The 20,238-nt window shown below is 35.9% G+C and overlaps 1 protein-coding gene across 8 annotated transcripts in view; it reads left to right on the top strand.

The window, feature by feature from the left end:
- Positions 1–20,238, top strand: part of DNAJC13 (DnaJ heat shock protein family (Hsp40) member C13) — a 135,997-nt gene that overhangs the window by 33,533 nt on the left and 82,226 nt on the right. For 6 of the 8 annotated variants that reach the window (XR_016233295.1, XM_008249241.5, XM_008249244.5 and 3 more), the window contains exons 4-17: positions 164–313; positions 715–756; positions 3,626–3,826; positions 7,241–7,447; positions 7,537–7,632; positions 7,975–8,066; positions 9,722–9,888; positions 9,994–10,073; positions 10,157–10,326; positions 10,766–10,865; positions 12,572–12,679; positions 13,353–13,508; positions 14,962–15,018; positions 17,608–17,729. Coding sequence is in view for 7 of the 8 variants with exons in the window: in XM_008249241.5 (XP_008247463.4) it covers positions 164–313; positions 715–756; positions 3,626–3,826; positions 7,241–7,447; positions 7,537–7,632; positions 7,975–8,066; positions 9,722–9,888; positions 9,994–10,073; positions 10,157–10,326; positions 10,766–10,865; positions 12,572–12,679; positions 13,353–13,508; positions 14,962–15,018; positions 17,608–17,729 (1,748 nt within the window). In the remaining variant the exon portion in view is untranslated. The remainder of the gene's footprint in view (positions 1–163; positions 314–714; positions 757–3,625; positions 3,827–7,240; positions 7,448–7,536; positions 7,633–7,974; positions 8,067–9,721; positions 9,889–9,993; positions 10,074–10,156; positions 10,327–10,765; positions 10,866–12,571; positions 12,680–13,352; positions 13,509–14,961; positions 15,019–17,607; positions 17,730–20,238) is intronic. The other 2 variants (XM_089332250.1, XM_008249245.5) reach the window with 1 other exon arrangement.

The raw sequence follows: 20,238 nt of genomic DNA, 5'->3' as shown, positions 1-20,238 counted from the left end.
AGAATTTGTGTTATTAAATTTCCACAGCATCTAACTTCTTCTAGACCTCTATTTTGTAAGATTTTGCCCGTTTTAATCAGTGGGTATAAAATTAAAACAATGAAAATAAATTTTGGCATTTTTCTGTATTATAGTGTCAGTTGAATTCTTTTCTGTTTGTTAGTGGCCTTATGGAGACATTTGCAGCATTAGCCCTGTTGGAAAAGGGCAAGGAACAGAGTTCAACCTCACATTTCGTAAAGGCAGTGGGAAAAAGTCAGAAACTTTAAAATTTTCTACAGAGCACAGAACAGAACTTCTAACAGAAGCACTGGTAAGAAAAATTCAGTGTTCATAAACTAAGTATCTTTTAAGAATGAAAGTTTAGATTTAAGTAGATATTAATGTTCTCAGCCCCTGTATTCACTATGGCTATTTTTTTCTTATTAACCTTTAACTTGACAATGGGAAACTCACTTTTCTGTAATAGAGAGCTTATTAGTCTTTAAAATGCAAATAGAGGACAAAACATTTCATGTTAGTTCATCTATCTTGTTGTTCAGTAAAGTTCTGCAGTCTTCTTATTGACTATCCTTAATCTGTAACTTAAATGATGGTTTTTTTAGTTTCAAAGTTACCAAGTTGGGATTTTAACTTGTTTTAGGTAGAAGGATTGAACTATGTGTCTTCCTAACAATCTGTTGCCGTAAACTGTGGTTTTGTTTTCTCTTTCAGAGATTTAGAACTGATTTTTCAGAGGGGAAAATCACAGGAAGGGTAAATATTTAACATTTATTAAAGTGTATTTTATTTGTTCAAATGTTGCTCTTTATTGTAGAAATCATTCTATATCTGTGTATTCTTTTGTGGAAGACAGAGTGTATATGTGTGGTGGATGAATATACCTTAACTGGAAACTCAAATATGAAGAATTAGATTTAAGACTTTTAATACTGGTAGATGGGAAAAAAGTCATCAGGGAAAAAAAACAAAGACAACTGTTTTTATCATTCAAAACAATTCTGTAGCCACTCAGATAGTATTGAGTATTCTAAATAATAACGTAGTAAGTATCATATTGATAATAATGTTTGTGGGAACACACAATACTTGGCGAGTGGAGGAGTTTCTTGTTTCTGAAGTATTAAAGTTTTAAAAAGCTTAGGACATATGGAAACTGTCTTGGCTGAATCTTGGTGTAGTGTGGTACACTGACAGCTTTGGGGAAAGTCATCTTATTAAAATCTTGACATCCCCAGGCCCTCTTGTTATGCTACAGCAGCATTCACACTAAATCAGAAATTTCTGGAGAGAGTGGGAGTTTGTGCTTTTTTCACTCTCATAAAGTACTGTATTTCTTTCCATGGGCAAAACAGTGTCTTTTGACAAAAGGCAGGAACTGAATTCTGGCATCAGCTCTCCCCTCCATTTTTTAAGTCCTCATCCTTTCTATGGATATCCTACTGCTTATTTGATCATCCAGAGGCCTCTTTGATCTTAGTGCTGGTAATTTACTGCTTACCCAGAATCCATATGAAATAGTTTAATGGCAATTGGCGACTTGCTTGTTTCTTGTTCCTGATGAGCTGCAGATTTCTAGGAGTCACTACTTGATGTACTTATTTTACTTAGATGTTAGCAGGCAAAATTTCCCTCTATCTTATTAGTTTGGAAAATAACTGCTTCCAAAAGTATATCTAGGTATTTTGTTTATAAACTCCCTTTTACATCAGCTGACTTTTCAAACCTTCTGTGATAAAAGCAGTATCTCTAGGAGATGGCTTGAAATATAATTCATCTAATATTATGAGTAAGGGACTCAAAGTGACACCCTGGCCTCCCTAAGAAAAGTTTAGATTCTATTCCAAATGCTGTGCTAGCTAAACAGTACTCTTGGATAAGTTGAATTTGGCCCTAACCTAAGCCCTTCAGTTGCCTTAAATATAATCTAAGTTGGGGTCTCCTGAAGTCCTTGCCTGACCCCTGCCATCCTAAGAAATGATGATTTGTTCCCGTTAGCACTGCCCATTGATGGTGGTTGAATATCAGCTGAGAGGAATGGAGACTATCCAGTAGAGTGAGTTTGAGATATGTAAATAGGCATAGTTGGGAAAGCAACAACATTTTTTTTGGTGGCCTCCCTGCCACCCTGTTCATGAAGGAGAGGCATGGCATTGATCCATCCTTCACTTCAGAATCAAGGCTTTAACTATATTCTTAGGTTTATCTAGGCCCTTTTTTTCTTTTCTGCAGAATATTTTTTATGGAACTCTACTGTGCAGGACACATCAGTAATGCTGAGGGGACTTGATGTGATGTGATCTGATGAACATCATTGCTGAGTTTAGCGTTGGGATGTTAGTGGAGCTGTTCGTTACTTATTGCCTTACTCTCTTCTGAACACTACATGAGAAATTTTTTTTTTCCTTGTAGTACTCTTGAGCAGCTGGTTTATTTTTACAGGAAGAATTGTGTTATTGATCATGTATTCTTCATATTGATGGCTGAAGGCATTGTGGCATTTGAGTGAGGGAGGGGATATTGTTTCACATTTGTTCTTATTTTCTCTGCCTCATTTTTATTTATTTTAAATTCAGTTTCTTCTATATCACTCCATTTTGCTCATCAGCCTAGATTGTTTTTTTAAAGAATAAACTTAGATAATAAGTGGATGTTGACCATTGTAATAATTTCTGATTGTCAGGTGCCTTAATCTGCAAAGGAATGCTGTTGTCTAAGTGGAATTTCACTTGCTAATGAAATCAAAACTCTAAAAGATAACTTTCCAATAGTGTAGTTAGAAACACCTAATGTCAGATATAAACTTCGGCATTTTTTGTTTATACATAAATAAAATGTACATTAATATACCAAGCTGGGTTATTTAAATTGAATATTATGTTTCCTGAAATGTGACTTAGTTCTTTTTGGTATATGTATTTAACTTGAATTAACAGTCCATCAACACAAAATTGAAATCTTTTTCCCTAAAAAGAACTCTTTCAGAATACATTTCTATTTAGGATTTCCTTGTAAATTTACATAAGAGTGGCTTAAAATTGTTTCACAAAGTATAATAACTAAATCTTTGTTAATTAAGAAAGAACTTGTGTCATCATGTGGCACAGTGAGTTAAGCCACCTCGTTCAACTGTGGCATCCTATATGGGCGCTGGTTCAAGACTGCTGCTTTACTTCTGATCCAGCTCCCTGCTAATGCACCTGGGAAAGCAGCGGAAGATGGCCCCAATTCTTGGCCCCTGCACCTCTGTGGGAGGCCCAGAAGAAGCTCTAGGCTCCTGGCTTTGGCCTGGCACAGACCTAGTAGCCATTGTGACCATTTGGGGAGTGAACCAGCAGGTGGAAGATCTCTCTTGTTATCTCTGTCCCTCCTTCTGTAACTCTGCTTTTTGAATAAATAAAAACAAATCTTAAAGAAAAGAACTTTCTTCTGTTAGAATGAACATTCTTAAATAAGTGCATACCCTCCAATAACTAAAAGTAATATTTTTAACAGTTTGGGTAGTAGCTTTAAATATTTATAATGTTTAGAGTTTTGGTTGTTTCAGTACTTACTGATACATTAAATGTACTTTATTTAATGGTAAACTTAATGAATGTAAAAGTAATACTGTTTGTTTCTCTAGAGATATAACTGCTATAAACATCACTGGAGTGACACAAGAAAACCTGTAATTTTGGAAGTAACTTCTGGAGGCTTTGACCAAATTAATCCTGCAACCAACAGAGTACTCTGTTCCTATGACTACAGAAATATTGAAGGCTTTGTAGATCTATCTGATTATCAAGGAGGATTTTGCATTCTTTATGGTGGATTTAGTAGATTGGTAAGTACCATTTTTAAAGACATTGACCATTTGAGGCAAAGTGTGCTTTTTATACTTCATTTTCATTTTAAAATGTAATGTGAGTCATCTGAAAAGATGTATTAAGAGTGAAGACTTTGGTTTCAGAAGCACATGAGGTTTAATCCCAATTTGCTACTCTCTCAAATAATATGTAATAACATAGTTTTTTTTTTTAAATGAGAATTGGATGTTTTTTGTAAAATGCTTTGTATGGTAGATGAGTTAGTGTTCAATAAAGTTGATTACAGTTGGTTTTTTTCCTCTTAAAAAATACATACTTACTCATTAGAGAGGCAAACACACAGTGTGCTCCCCTGTAGTAGTTTATTCCTCAAATGCCTTCAATGGCTATGGACTGGGCCTGCAGGGATCCAAGTTCTTGAGCCATCACCTGCCTTCCAGGGTCTGCGTTAGTAGGAAGCTGTAATTGGAACAAATACAGGACTTAAACACAGACAATATGATATGGGATGCACACATCCCAAGCTGCATCTTAACCACTAAGCCAAATGCCCACCCTGGTTATTTTCATTGCTATTAATGGAATACATGAAAGTTTCTAAGTTTTCTTTTAAAAATTAATTTGAAATCTGATAGTCCTAGCTTTTCATAATCTGAAATCTGAGTATTCATTGCAACTTCAAATTTAGAATCCACTTCATGGTGGTTTTTTTTTTTTTTTTTTTTTTTTTGACAGGCAGAGTTAGACAGTGAGAGAGAGAGAGAGACAGAGAGAAAGGTCTTCCTTTTTCCTTTGGTTTACCCTCCAAGTGGCCGCTACGGCCAGTGCGTTGCGGCCGCCACGCTGCGCCGATCTGAAGCCGGGAGACAGGTGCTTCCTCCTAGTCTCCCATGCAGGTGCAGGGCTCAAAGACCTGGGCCATCCTCCACTGCACTCCCAGGCCACAGCAGAGAGCTGGACTGGAAGAGGAGCAACCGGGACATAATCCGGCCCCCCAACTGGGACTAGAACCCGGGGTGCTGGCGCCACAGGTGAAGGATTAGCCTAGTGAGCCGCGGCACCAGCCCATGTTTTTGTTTTAAAATTCTAAATTATTTATAAGTAAGTTATGGGAGCTAGAAGTAGTGACTTAAGTTTCTGGGGCATGTTAATCATTAATAAAAGCTGAACTATACATGGTGACCTTTTTAATCTTTAAAAATAATCCTGCCTTCCTTAATAAAATTTAACCTGTAGATCTCAAAGGTGAGCTACGAACGGTCTCCAGATGGAGAGGCACAGTTGAACCTCCATAATTAAGATTGTTTTCTCTTGAGTTTAATGTCTGTAGCTACTGTAGTGACCTGAGAATACTAATACAAGGTTTCGTGTTTTGTGGTTGAGGTATCCTTCCTTGAATAGCAGAGCCAAGGCAATCCTGGAACTTTGAGAGATGGTAGCAGATAAACAGAATAATGGGAAACTGGGTAATGTGAGTTACAAAATAAGTTACTTTTAAGAGTTTTAAGGCCTTTTTCCATCCTAGATTTCACTATTTCCCCATTTAGGGATACCATTGTTAGTCTCACCTGGGAACACACAATGAGATACTTTTTTGGCTATGAGTGTTTGTAAATAATGAAGGTCTGGCCCAAAGGAAAAATTGTGTTTTCTATCCCACCGTACTGCAGCCTATAGTCTGCTGTTGCAGTGCTGCCCAAAGGCCAACTGTCTTCTAGGCAATGGAAGTTTGAATTTTTAACTCCTTGATGGAAAACATGGTCAGTTACAGGAACATGGCCTTTTAGTTCAACTAAGCAATACAATGGAACAGTAAGGTGAATATTAGAGGAGAATTGTTTGATGCCCTTATTGCCAGCATTTCTTACTGCTTGAAGGCAGCAAGAAGGTTTATATGAGAGATTTGAACAAATGTTGATACTTGCAGAGGATTCTGGAACAAATTCCGCACAGATACTGGGGGACAACTGTATAGTCTTTGCCTTTTAAAAGACAATGGTTAGGGGCTGGTCTTTGATACAGTGGTTAAGATAGTGCTTGGGACATACACATTCGGAGTTTCTGCATTTGTGTTCTGGCTGTGCTTCTGATTCCAGCTTTCTGCTAATGTGTACCCTGGGAGGTGGCCTGATGACTCATTTGACTGGGTCCATGCCTCCCTTGTGGAAGACACAGATTGAGTCCAGGCTCATGACTTGAGTCTGGTATAGGCTGTTGCAGGCATTTAGAGAGTGAACCAGTGGATGGAAGACCTTTTTCTTTCTCTCCGTTTCACTGTCTATAACTCTACTTCTCACATAAATAAATAAAATCTTTTTTAAAAAAAAGTAAATAAAATTTTAAAAAAGAGGCACTTAAAAATAGGTTAATTAAATTTAGAGAGAGAGAGAAAAAAAAACTCAGTAGTTAAAATAAATCAGTTTACTACAAATAAGAACCACTACAGATTTATTCAGCCAGACTTTATCTCATACCTCCTGATATATGGTGACTTAATTTTCCAGAATTTTTTTTTTTTAGATTAGTTTTTTGAAAGGCCGAGTTACAGAAGGAGGGAGAGATGAAAAGAAATCTTCCGTACAGTGGTCCACTCTTCAAATGGCTGCGGTAACCAGGGCTGGCCCAGCTGAAGCCAGGAGCTTTGTTTGGATCTCCCACTTGGGCCAGCTTCCACTGCTTTTCCCAGGCACCTTAGCAGAAAACTGGATTGGAACTGGAGCAGCTAGCTGTGTGACTGGAAGCAGCCATAGAGGATGTTGGTGTCACAGGCTGCACTTAACTGCAGTTTAACTCACTGCGCCACAACCATTGGCCCCAAAATCAGGTTTTTAACATGGTCTGATCCAGTGTTTCTCAGCAGGAGCTATGGACATTCTGGCCAGGACACATCTTTTTGTGTGGGACACTTGTGTACTACACTTCCCAAGATATTAGCATTTCTGGTCTGTGGGCACTAAAGGCAAATAGCAACTCCTGCCTTATCCTTACCTTTCTAAATACAGCCATGGAAGTTGGTTTATAACATCAGTAGTTCAACCGCTGGTAAACATTTAAACATTCTTTAATACAATCTTGCAAGGAAACCCACAAGGTAAAATAGATTAAATCAAAGCTGCCTTGATTGAGTTGGGATAATTTTGCTCATGCAGTACCCACCCCTCTGTGCCTTGTCTGAGGTTCTGTGGGGTTCAAAATTAATAAGGTAGGTTCCATTAACTGAATTAGTTGCAAGGCTCTGTGTCCCAGACTTTGTGATTTTAATTTAGTAATAGTTTTTCAACTACAGCATTACTGCTTATTTACCTTTGGTAAATTCTCTTTCCTCTTTTTTTCTAGAATTGCTACTTTAATCTCTTTCCTATGAATTGATTTAATATGGTTGTATTTTAATTGTTTCAACCCTGACTTTTTTAATTTCAAAATTTGTGCAGCATTTATTTGCATCAGAGCAAAGAGAAGAGATAATCAAAAGTGCAATAGACCATGCTGGCAACTACATAGGTATTTCATTGCGGATTAGGAAAGAACCTTTAGAATTTGAGCAATTTTTGAATCTTCGCTTTGGAAAATACAGTACTGATGAATCCATCACATCTTTGGCAGAGTTTGTGGTCCAAAAAATATCACCTAGACATTCGGTAAGAGCCATATGTTCCAATGAAAATCTTCACCTGACTTGTTTTTGTTTAGTAATTTTTTGATAATGTCTCAATTTTGTTGTTTGAAGGAACCTGTAAAAAGAGTTCTAGCACTTACAGAAACATGTTTAGTAGAACGAGATCCAGCTACCTACAATATTGCAACGTTGAAGCCTTTAGGAGAAGTAAGTTTCAGCATTATTAGTTTAAATAAAATTTCTTCCTATTGATGAATTGATGTAATTTTCTGTACTAATATTTACTTATGCCTAAAGAATGGGGCGCAGGGAAAATGTTTATTAAATTTTTAATATTTGTATTTATTGGTATTAAAGAATGACAAAGTTTATTTTTTGAGTATGTAAAAAAAGGAACTTTTTATCAGTAATTGTAAAATTTGAGGCTTTAAGACACCTCTTAACTGATGTTATAAGCAAGTTACTTTATTTTTTGAAGTCAGTTTTTAAAAATGTATGTACAGTTTTTATAGTGAAACACCATGAAAGTAAACTTCTTGTTTTTATTAGGTATTTGCATTGGTTTGTGACTCAGAAAATCCACAGCTTTTTACCATTGAGTTCATAAAAGGGCAAGTTCGGAAATACTCTTCAACAGAAAGGTATTTTTAAAAAATTTTCCAACCTTTTGAGATCCTAGCCTGTGGAAGGTGAGGTGCTTGATCATAGAGGATAAACAAAGATTTTAAATTTAGATCTTCAAATTATTTAACTTGAGAAAAGATTTCATTGTACATTTAAAATGACTTCATTATTTTTCACATTTCTGAAGACAATGAAAATGTTGATTTCATTTAAAATGAAATTATGAAAATAAAGTATTTATGTAACTTTTTTTTTTAATTTATGTGAGAGACACATAAACCACCCATTGGTTTACTCCTAGTTGCCCACACTGGCCCCTGATTTGGGTCCATGCTGGGAGCTGGAAACTCCTCTGTGGGCAGAAGAGACCCAGTTACTTGCATTGTCATCATTACATCCCAGGGTCTGCATTAGCAGGAACTTGGAATCTAGGTATTGAATTCGGGCACTCAAGTATGAGACATGGATGTAATGTTTGTCTTCACCACCGTGCCAGATATCCACTACTATTTTATAATATTTCAAAATAGTACCTGTTACTGCTGTTGTTTCAGATAATAGCAGCAAGCTACTTTTCTATAACTACACTTGGAGTTAGATATTTATATAGTAATATTGTAAGCTAGTTACCAGTTTTCTAGTGGCATATGCTGGCACATTTTTATATTCCTGTCACCTGACTTTTCTTATGAGCTGCCACAACTCATATGTTGCTGTAAAATAGACTTGGTTGTAATGCTGTTCGGCTGTGAATGACTGGATTTCTCTTTATGTACTAAGCTTTTCTGATGAGATTGGTATTTGTTACATTCCAGGTAGTTCTTTCATGCTGTTATAAATAGATTAAGATTGAATCTGCTTTTTAAATTACTCCAAACAGTTCTGGTATATTTTGCCACTGTATACAATACAACTTTATTGAATTTTTTTTTGACATCCCATAGTATGACGCATAACTGTTTTCTTACTTTGGAAAGTTTTCTAAGATCAACAAGACTGAAATTTTAAACAAAAGAGTATTTTCTTTTTCTGTCACTAATTAAAGGGAACAAAATGATGTATCCATATATATGGGGATATCAGTAGATGGACACAATGTTGGAAATCATTGTAGTACCATTAAGCAACAGAAAGAGCTGAACTAATCACTGCATCAACTCGAACTTCAGAGCATATGACCAGTTAAAACAGGACACATAAGATACCTATTATATAATTAGGTTTTTACAGAATTTAATACTATTGAGACAGCAGATCAGTGGTTGCTGAGGGTTGGGGAACTTTTTGCAATTGGGCAAAAGGAAACTCTTGGTGGTTATGGAATTGTATCAGAACTGGATTGTGATAGTGATTGAACAGCTGTATAAATTTACTAAAAATTAGCATACTGTACGTTTCAATTGTGTGAATTTAATGATTTGAAAATTAGACCTGGATAAGGCTGTTAAAAATAGTCTTTGAAAAAGCAAAATAAACATAGTTACAATGCTTTTCTATCCCCAAGGTGAAGAGCTGGGACAAGCATTAGAGCTGTAGACTCTCTCTCTCTCTCTCTGTGATCCCATTATATCCACATTGTGTCCCTGTGCAAGCTATAGGCCTGTGTTACTTCTGAATCAAAATCCCCTTTAATTGTCAATCCCAAAACCTTCTTTCTTTTAACCTTGTGTAGAGATTCCTTATTAGCAAGTTTGCTGGATGGAGTACGAGCATCTGGTAACCGAGATGTTTGTGTAAAAATGACACCTACTCATAAAGGTCAGCGGTGGGGATTGTTCAGCATGCCTGTTGATGAGGAAGTAGAGAGCCTTCATCTCAGGTTCCTAGCCACACCTCCAAGTAAGTATTTCATTATTGCATGTCAGCCCATCTACTTATCGATAATTATAAATTAGGAATGCAAACTTCTGAATCTTCTTTTTGCACCTTTTTATTTTCTTACAGATGGCAACTTTGCAGATGCTGTATTCAGATTCAATGCTAACATTTCATACAGTGGAGTTCTACATGCAGTAACACAGGATGTAAGATAAATAGTGTCACAATTTGTTTATTGTTGTTAACTTTGGGTATGAGAACTTTTTTGAAGTGTTCTTTCTTCACCTAGGGTCTCTTCTCAGAAAACAAAGAAAAACTGATTAATAATGCCATTACAGCGTTGTTGTCCCAAGAAGGGGATGTTGTTGCTTCAAATGCAGAACTGGAGAGTCAGTTCCAGGCAGTGAGGAGGCTTGTAGCTTCCAAAGCTGGTTTTCTAGCCTTCACTCAGCTTCCCAAGTAAGTTGTCTTTTGAAACTTCACTTAGAGATTCTGAGCAATTCCAAGTTTTAAAGAGCAGTTTTCCTCTTTGACCAACCCTAGTACTTTTCATATGGTGATGAAAGTTTTTGATTTTGTTACAAAAAGTAGGAAAAGGAGATATGTGGAAGTGAGGGAATATGTTGGCCCCACACTCCAGTCATATTGCTGGCTTTTGTTTCACTGAGTTTGAATGGGAAATTATATGCCTTTTGGTTTGAGTTAGCCTTAAAAAATCTTCCCTTCTCAAAAGACACTTAAGAAAACTAGTAAGCTTCAGAGGTAGAATTCAGAATAACATAATTGCTACAGTAATATGCAGTAGAAACTTAGGATTACTGATTATGTTACATTTTAATAGTAAAATATTTAAGAAGTTCTGATGCTTTTTTTATGTGTTTGTTTTTTGTTCCAAAAGATTCCGGGAGCGTCTTGGAGTGAAGGTAGTGAAAGCACTCAAGAGGAGCAACAATGGAGTAGTCCATGCAGCAGTTGATATGCTTTGTGCCCTGATGTGTGTAAGTAAAATTTTTCTGAAGAAAACTTATTTTACTTAATTTGTCTGGTTATTTTATTTTCCACAAACCCCACTCTTCCTTTTACCAGTTAAGTCCCTATTTCTGTGTGTCCTAAGTTGTTCTCGTAGACATTTATTTATTCAGATACCATTTACTTAGCACAGGCTACATACCAGGCAGTGTTCTGTGTGGTAGAAATAAAAATGATTTAAAGCAAAGTTTTCTTTCCTTCAAATTTCTGACAGTAAAGTAAGACATATGAATGCAGTATAAAGTAGTAGGGGCCATGGGATACCTGAAAAGAAGCACTTTATTTTTGTTTGGTGGGAAGTGAGGAAGGTCAAAAATTCTGAGCTAGTCTTTCTGGAAGATGTTATATCGGATGAGGTAGGTATCTTCTCAGCTTTGGGAAGACTTTCCAGGAAGAGGAAACAACATACAAAAGCATGTTTAGGAAGCAACAAATAAGTAAAGTATGGTTGAAGTGCAAATTATACATTTGGGGGGGGGATGGTAATTAGAAGTTGGAGCTATAGTCACAAAAAACTTCCTGTATCAGACAGAGGAGTAGATTTTTAACCTTTTGTAAGGAATAATTGGAGTTTTTTTCATTAAGGGAGCAGTCACATGATTAGGTTTGATATTACACTTGATCTTAGCCAGAAGACCAAGAAACAATTGATTAAGTTTGATTTTAGAAGATCTTCTCTGGTGGTATGTGGAGAATAGTTGAGAGGTAAGGTTAGAGGCAGATAAAGCAAATAATGTAACATATGAGATGCTGAGCTTGGCCCATACAGAGACTGAAGAAGAGGCAGATTTAAAAGTTGTCTTGAGTGGGAAAAAATCTAATTTGATGACAGCTTTTATAGAGTGAGAGACTATTGTTTATTATAAGCTTGAAGGTTCTGATTTCTCTCAGTTTGTGTGCGTACTGTCTTGGGACTCTGCCTTAAAGTATTTTAAGCGAGCTTAGTGCAATAGAACAAATAGAGGTAACCACTTGTACTCATATAAAACTTTGCATTTATTCCCAGAAAGTGCATTACAGTTTACCTATTTTATTATCTTTATTGTCTCAAATAATTCAGTGAAAAGATTTAAATAGCTAGAACATAAAATAATAGTGTGAACAAGCATATTGAGTCTTTATTACATTTTCGATATACTGTGTATTTTATATGAGCTATCTCATTTAAACGTCATAATAATCCTATAAGTACTGTTAATCATATGTTATAGCTGAGGAAAATGTGGCCTAGAAAGGTAAAGTAATTTACCTTGCCTAAGACCTCCCAATCATAGTAATACACAGTTACTCCAACGGTCAAGAGAATTACTTTTAAACTAGGAGGGATTTGTTGCTAATTTTAGTGCTTGCTTCTAAATGTTCAGTTTTCTCATTGCAAATCTGACATATAAAATTAAGTGGTGAATTGTTTTTTAATAAGGAGGTCTGTGACTTTTGAGAGAGTATCTCATTTATTAGAATATTCAGCTTTTTGTTGAGCAAATTATCTGTGAAGTCTGATCAAACTGAAGGAAAATGCCATTTCTGCCTACTTGCCTTGAGTTTTCTTTCTGCCTTGTGCTTCAGAGGCTATGGTTTTAATGTTTCCAGTGTGTAACAGATATTCTATAAATGACTTGTGTGTGATGCTAGCACAAGGGACTACTTTTGAATTATTGCTGTTTTTAATCAATAGCCCATGCATGATGACTATGACTTAAGACAAGAACAGCTAAACAAAGCTTCTCTTCTCTCTTCAAAGAAGTTTCTGGAAAACTTACTGGAGAAATTTAATTCCCATGTGGTAAGTTATAATTGACTTGCCTTTGTGAGAAGTACTGTACCATTATTGGAAGAAATTCTTGAAGTACAACATGGGTTGTTCAATTGCAGGCTCCACATTTGGTCAGTATTGTTGGTTGCAGTTTAGTTTGATCACTAATAGTAAAATAATCTTTGAACTACATCTATTTATCCAAGAAGAATACATTGAAAAGCCTTTATATTTAATCAGTGATATTCCAGATTTTTGTTTTTTCTCATTCTTTAACAAATTTTTTATGTGAGACACTGCTCTAAAAAAATTAAGGCTTAGTAGTCTTCAGTCACTGGTAACCATTTTGGAGATGGTCATTATTATAACATCTAGAAGGAGCATGAACAAATTGCCAGTTTTGCATAGATTGTCAAAAGTTATTTGTACAGATACCTATTAACCTTAGTTATACACATTTGGAGAGTTTTAGTTACTGTCCTAATATTTGACTGAATTTTGATTATATTCCTTTTAAGGATGATGGACGGTTTATATTAGCAAAGCAAGTACTATTTATGAGTCATCAAACTTTGAACTTCATGTTGAGAAATTAAAGTCAGTTTTTGTGTCTGGCATACAGAATAGGAGAAAGGACCACTGCTAAATTTTACTGAAGAATCTTATCTCTGTGTCTTTAAGGCAATTTATTGCTTTGTTTTAGGATCATGGAACTGGTGCCCTAGTTATTAGTTCACTCTTGGACTTCCTTACGTTTGCCCTGTGTGCTCCATATAGTGAGACAAGTGAAGGGCAACAATTTGATATGCTCTTAGAGATGGTAGCATCCAATGGAAGAACCCTCTTTAAACTCTTTCAGGTGAGAGCTCGTATTTTTATCAGAGAAGAATTAATTTAAAATAACTGCTTTTTGAAACACAGTGTTTTTAAAAAATATTATATGCATGCTTCTATATTAATGACAACTGTGGCCTAATACCTTATCTTAGAACATTTTAGCCCACATATTCTGTCTGTGTGTGTGTGTGTGTGTGTGTGTGTCTGTGTGTGTTTACTCTCATTTATTTGAAAGGTAGAAAGAGAGCTTTCATTTACTGTTTCATTCCTCAAATGCCCACAACAGCCAAGGCTAGGGAAGATCAATGCTAGGAGCCAGGAGCTCATTCTGGGTTTCCACATGGGTAGCAGGGACCCAAGTGCTTGAGCCATCACCTGCTGCCTTCCGGGGTGTGCATTATTATCAGGAAGCTGGAACTCAGAACACAGCTAGGACTCAAACCAAGGCACTCTGATGTAGTGTCTTAACCATTAGGCCAAATGCCTACCCATCTTGGTGTTTCATCTAGAGCTGTATTGATGGCTAATGGCCACTGTTTTGAATGAATGCTTTTCCATCTCAGAAGTAGTGAAAAACCCAGTTTTTTTCTGAGGTAGGACCTTTTCTAGATTCCCAAATAAGATGGGCTTTAGCGGACTGTTAATAAATACTGGAAAACATTTATATACATATGTGTTTATACAAAGGAGATTCTAAAAGTTCATAGAAAAATGAAATTTAGGCCGGCACCGCGGCTCAATAGGCTAATCCTCCGCCTGCGGCGCCAGCACACCGGGTTCTAGTCCTGGTCGGGGCGCCGGATTCTGTCCTGGTGGTCCCTCTTCCAGGCCAGCTCTCTGCTGTGGCCCAGGAAGGCAGTGGAGGATGGCCCAAGTGCTTGGGCCCTGCACCCCATGGGAGACCAGGAGAAGCACCTGGCTCCTGGCTTCGGATCAGCGCAGTGTGCCGGCCGCAGCGTGCCATTGGAGGGTGAACCAACGACAAAAGGAAGACCTTTCTCTCTGTCTGTCTCTCTCTCTCACTGTCCACTCTGCCTGTCAAAAAAAAAAAAAAAAGAAAAAAATTAAAAAAAAAAAAAAAAGAAAAATGAGATTTAAAGATAATGTACATTTTCTGTGAATTTCTTAAAACGCTCATATATATTTATATTTTTACTTAATGTCCTTGTTTGATATGTATTATTTTAATTGTTATATGTATTATGCTCATTTATTTAAATACCAGCTGTTTCCTACTAATATAAACTCTTCATGTTTGCACATCTGTATCTATAAAGCTGTATTGTAAGAATACATAAAATAACTAACCAAATTGTGATTGACTTTAAGATATTTCCTTTAGTTATTTTATGGCTTATACCTTGCATGAACTGTGTATTTTCTTTAAGAGCAACAGCTAAATGTGTTGGAACAAAATTCTTTTTTATTCAGTGATATTTTCTCTCCCCCATTCTCTATCCCCCGCCATTTTAAAGCATCCTTCCATGGCAATTGTAAAGGGAGCTGGATTGGTTATGAAGGCAATAATAGAGGTGAGAGAACAATTTTGAAATTTTGAAACTTACTTGAATGTTGATTGGCTGTTTACTTGAATCTAAGAAATTACCTTTCAGTTTTTTATGGGAAAAATGGAATTAACTGGTTAAGAAAAATAATTTTTAATCTTTAATTGGGAATTAGTTTTAAACTTACTGCAGAAATAATCATCCACAGTAAAACAGGAGTTTGAAGTTTTTGAATAAGTGAAATTATTGAACAGATATTTTTCTGCATTATTATTTACCTACACTAATTAAAAGCATTCTTTCTTTCTTTGGGGGATGATGGTGATAGTATTGAGATCTTGAAAGACTGTGATTACACCAAAACCTATTGGAGTTATAGAGCATTTCTTATGTTAAGCTATATTTGTAATTGAGTTGTAGAGGTAAGAGCATCTTGTCGTAGTTGGAAGATACTGGTTCTCCAAGGTAGATGCTTTAGCCTTTTGTGTTTGTATTCTTTTTATTTTATTTTATTTTATTTTTTATTTATTTATTTTTTTGACAGGCAGAGTGGACAGTGAGAGAGAGAGACAGAGAAAAAGGTCTTCCTTTTGCCGTTGGTTCACCCTCCAATGGCCGCCGCAGCCAGTGCGCTGCGACCGTCGCACCGCGCTGATCCGATGGCAGGAGCCAGGTGCTTCTCCTGGTGTCCCATGGGGTGCAGGGCCCAACCACTTGGGCCATCCTCCACTGCACTCCCTGGCCACAGCAGAGAGCTGGCCTGGAAGGGGGCAACCGGGACAGAATCCAGCGCCCCGACCGGGACTAGAACCTGGTGTGCCGGCGCCGCAAGGCGGAGGATTAGCCTAGTGAGCTGCGGCGCCGGCTGTTTTCTTTTTAAAGATTTATTTATTTATTTATTTAAAAGGCAGAGGGAGGACTTTGATCCACTGGTTCACTCCTCAAATGCACCCAGTAGCATTCCTGGCTTAAGCCAAGAGCCAGGAACTCCAGTTGGGTTTCTTTCACAGGTGGTGGTAGGAGCTTAGATTCTCAGGCCATCATCTGATGCCTCCCAGGTACAGCAGTAGGAAACTGGATTGGAAGTAGCCAAGCGCTCCAGTGTGGGATGTGGGCATCCCAAGCAGTGACTGTGACTTCACATCCAGCACCATGACACCTGGCCTCCTTCCATGTTTTTTCAAAGATCATGGCTGTGAATGTCAGCCACATTCTGTGATGTTCCAGTGACATCATACTGAAATGTTTTTTGAAGTCTTGTATTCTGTTGTCACAGAAATGGTTTAGATGAAACTTAAGAGTATTCCTTTTACCAAAAACAAAAATCCTTATTTATTGTGGCACATCAGTAGAGCATACAACTAAGTAATAAGCACAAAGTTAGTATACTTTTAGCTAACTTTTTAATTTTATATATATCTCCGTCGAACTGATAGGAACACCAATATTTGCATTTTTACTATGTATATGTAACCAAAGGCTGATTTCCCCACACTTTGCCTAAGGGGTTCTATACTCAATTTTAGCTTCCAAAGCAAGCGCAACATCTTTGACTTTTACATAGTTTGCAATAACCAAGGAGGACCATGAGGCCATATAAAAGTATACATTTGACCTTGATCCACCAATATTTTATTGTTTATGTAATATATATCACTTATATGTTATATACAGAAATGGTCCTTGAGTGCCAGATAAAACCAAAATGCTAACTTTTAGCTTCAGGTACAAGCCATGCATGTCAGATGCATAGCCAGTTACTAGAACTGCCATCTATTTATTTACATTTAAATCGTGGCAAGTATCTTGCTTGAGTTATTCTTTTGAGATTGTAAAAACAATTTATGGTCTTTGAAGAAATATTGAGATATACAGGAAAAAAACAATTAAAAACAAATGTCATCCATAAATAACTTATATTAGCATTTTAATTATTTACCATACAGACTGTACACCATTCAAAATGATATGTATGTATATGTACTGTGTTTATATTTGTATACACATTAGATATTCATGTTATAATTGTACTATATACTTTTTTCATTAATATTGTGAGGATTTTTACTTTTTGATAAGATTATTAAAAATTACACTACTTATAATTTGTAGTTCTGTAATCTTTGATTACTAGGCCTGTTTATATCTTGCCCATTGCCAAAATGAGTTCATATAAATAAAGTAAAATCAGAATAAAAAAAACACACTTATATCACATCATCCTTTAAAAAATAAAGAACTATGTTCACTTTCAAAATGAATGTCTCATTAATAAGAGCAACCAGGTTTTCAGGTGCCTTTGGGAGGAGTTGCTAGGTCTCTTGAGACACCTGTCCCCTTTGCTGGCTGACATACACATCTAATTTTTCATATTAAATCTAGCAAAACATAATTTGTATGGTAAATTTATCTGGAAATATTTAAACTTCATGCCAAAGACAACTAATATCCTAAAATTTAACTGTACTATTTCTCATCTATGATAATTTGGATAATTGGAAGTTATGTTTTTAATTTTTTATTCTAATTATTTAAAGATGTAAAATTAGTTTTTTAAAATTGAGTTAGCTTGTTCTAGATTGCTGCTTTAGGGATCATCTTACCCTTTTTCCAAAGGAAGGTGACAAAGAAATTGCTACAAAAATGCAGGAGCTTGCCCTAAGTGAAGGTGCCTTACCTCGACACTTGCATACTGCGATGTTTACAATAAGCTCAGATCAAAGGATGCTTACAAATAGGTAGGTCATTTAATTTGCTATAAATTAACTTGCTGATTAGAGAATGAATTCAGATAAAACAAACTGAATAAATGTTTGGATTACATAAATGTTTCATTTTATTATGATCCATGCAGTTCTTTTCCTGTCCTTGTAGAAAATGGTGCCCAAGTGATCATTGTCTTCGCCCATGGATAGCTTGAAGGGAAAAAAACTGCTTGCTTTTTTTTCCTGTTATCTTTTGATCAGACTTTGAAACCACAGTTGTGGACTACAAAATGGAGTATAGTAACTGGAAACTTGTGGAGCTGCAGCCATATGCCAAGTTTTTCTCTGTTTCCTGTGACCATTAGACGTGCACATGATCCCATATAAAAACTTGGCATATTTGATTTTCAGATATCTTCAGTCAGTTGGGTACTCTGCTTAAAAAGAAAAGAAAACCTTAAACATATATCTGGCCTAACCTCAGCTTATCTTAAATCTCTTGAGGTTAAACAATTGCCTATTTGATGAATCTTCTTCCTTCTTCTAATAATCATTCCGATAGAAAAACACATAAATCTAGTCATTTATTGCAGGATACATGAATTCTAGCCCTTTCAGTTTTTCTTTATGGTTTCTAGCATGTAACCCTTTCAGCTATCCTAAGCATACTATATTATGACATTAATAAAATCCATGTGTATCATATAAATGTGCTTAATTATAATTTTGACTTCCTAAATAATTGGATATACTGCTGACTTATGCTTACTTTGTTATAATACTGTAAATTTCCTTTCTTCGTCATTTTTGTCCAGTGATTATATGTTGCAGTATGCTACCTTGCTATTAAGTTTCTACTATGTAAGAAGCTGTCTGCATCCCTTACTTGTAAACGTTAACCAGAAAAGTAGTGTTGCATGAGAATAGTTTCATGTAAAAGAAGTTATTTCTCATATTACTGTCTCATTACCATTGCTGGATGCTTTCATTAAAATAGAAACTATCTTAGGTCTTATTCTATAAATCATGCATGTTAGATATATGCTTATAAGACAAGCAAATTAAAATTAATCAGTTAAAATTCCCTACTGTGATCAATGAGCATATTTATCCAGGAAACATTTTATTTTGGAGAAAATTGCAAAATGTTAGTAGTATTCAAATTACAGTATTAAAATGCTATCAATTTGTTAATAGAAACACAAGTTCATTTGCACTTCTTTTATGAATTACATTATAAAATATTATCTCTTATCCCTGACTGTAGGCTTTTTGTGAACTACTGGTATGATGCTTGCCAAATATCAGTGAAAAATTACAAGCGCAATTACTTTAATATCTCACAGGGATGAACAGTTATAGTAGTGTTCACTTTCTGAAGACAAAGTACAATTTGAATTTTGCTATTTAACTGTTTTTCTGGGAATATAACATGTATAAGTGTGTGTGTGTATGTGTGTGTGTATATATATATATATACATACACACATTCATATGTATTTTATATATATATATGTGTGTGTGTGTGTGTGTGTGTGTGTGTGTGTCTCCCTGGGGAGTTATTTGGTCATTTTCCTCATACGGTTTCATGTCCAGTCTTATGGTAAATGGTAATTGAATCCCTACCAAAGCATAGTAGATGAATAAAATAGGATTCCTGCCCATGGGGCACATCCAGGTTAGAAGACAGATGTTATGGGCATTAAGATTAATAAATAATTAAACATGGATTCAACATTCTTCTTGGTTTTTCACTTTGAACCAAAATGTGCTTTTAAAGAATTTTTTTAAACTTGTTTATTTGAAAGATACACAGACAGGCAGATGAGTCTCCCATCTGCTGATTGACTCAACAAATGCCTTCAGCAGCTGAGACTGGGCCAGCCTGTCGCCAGGATCCAGGAATTCAGCCTGGGTCACCCATGTGGGTAGCATGGAACCAAGTACTTAAGTCATTCCTGCTGCCTTCCAGAGTGCATATTGGCAGAAAGCTGGAATCTGGTACAGAACTGTGACTGAAACCTAGAACACTCTGAAGTGGGATGCTGTTGCATTGTAACTGCTGTACCAAATGTCTGTCTCCTTCCTGCAAAAATATGCTTTTTAGCTTTTAGGTGGGGGGTGAGTAGAATAATTTGCGCTAAGTACTTTAGGTCTTTATCCAAACCCCCAAACTGAAAATATTATCTGTCTCTGACTATGGCAAAAAGGTTGTATTATAGAAAATAGTAATTGACTTTTGGTTGTGTTCAGCATCCCAGAGAATGTTGTCACTGTGTCAGGACTTGTTATACAAACTAATTGTATCATCAAGTCAAAAGAATTTTTTTCCCTTTCTTTAAGTGGGGTAAGAACTTCTTCATGTTCAGGTTCTTTGGAAATTAGTATTTGAATCATGGAAGCATTTTAACTTGGAGAAAATTCCAAAATGTTATCAATATTTGGATTACTACCTCAAACCCCTTTCCATATTTAAATACTAATTTTAATAATTATTTTTAAAATCAGAATGATTATTTTTATTACAGCTGTTTATTTCTTA

The sequence above is a fragment of the Oryctolagus cuniculus genome, chromosome 4 (genome assembly GCF_051225735.1).
Source record: "Oryctolagus cuniculus isolate XC-2025 breed Fujian yellow rabbit chromosome 4, ASM5122573v1, whole genome shotgun sequence".
Classification (NCBI taxonomy): domain Eukaryota; kingdom Metazoa; phylum Chordata; class Mammalia; order Lagomorpha; family Leporidae; genus Oryctolagus; species Oryctolagus cuniculus.
Note: the sequence above shows the minus strand (reverse complement) of the source record. Positions and strands in the feature narration are given on the sequence as shown.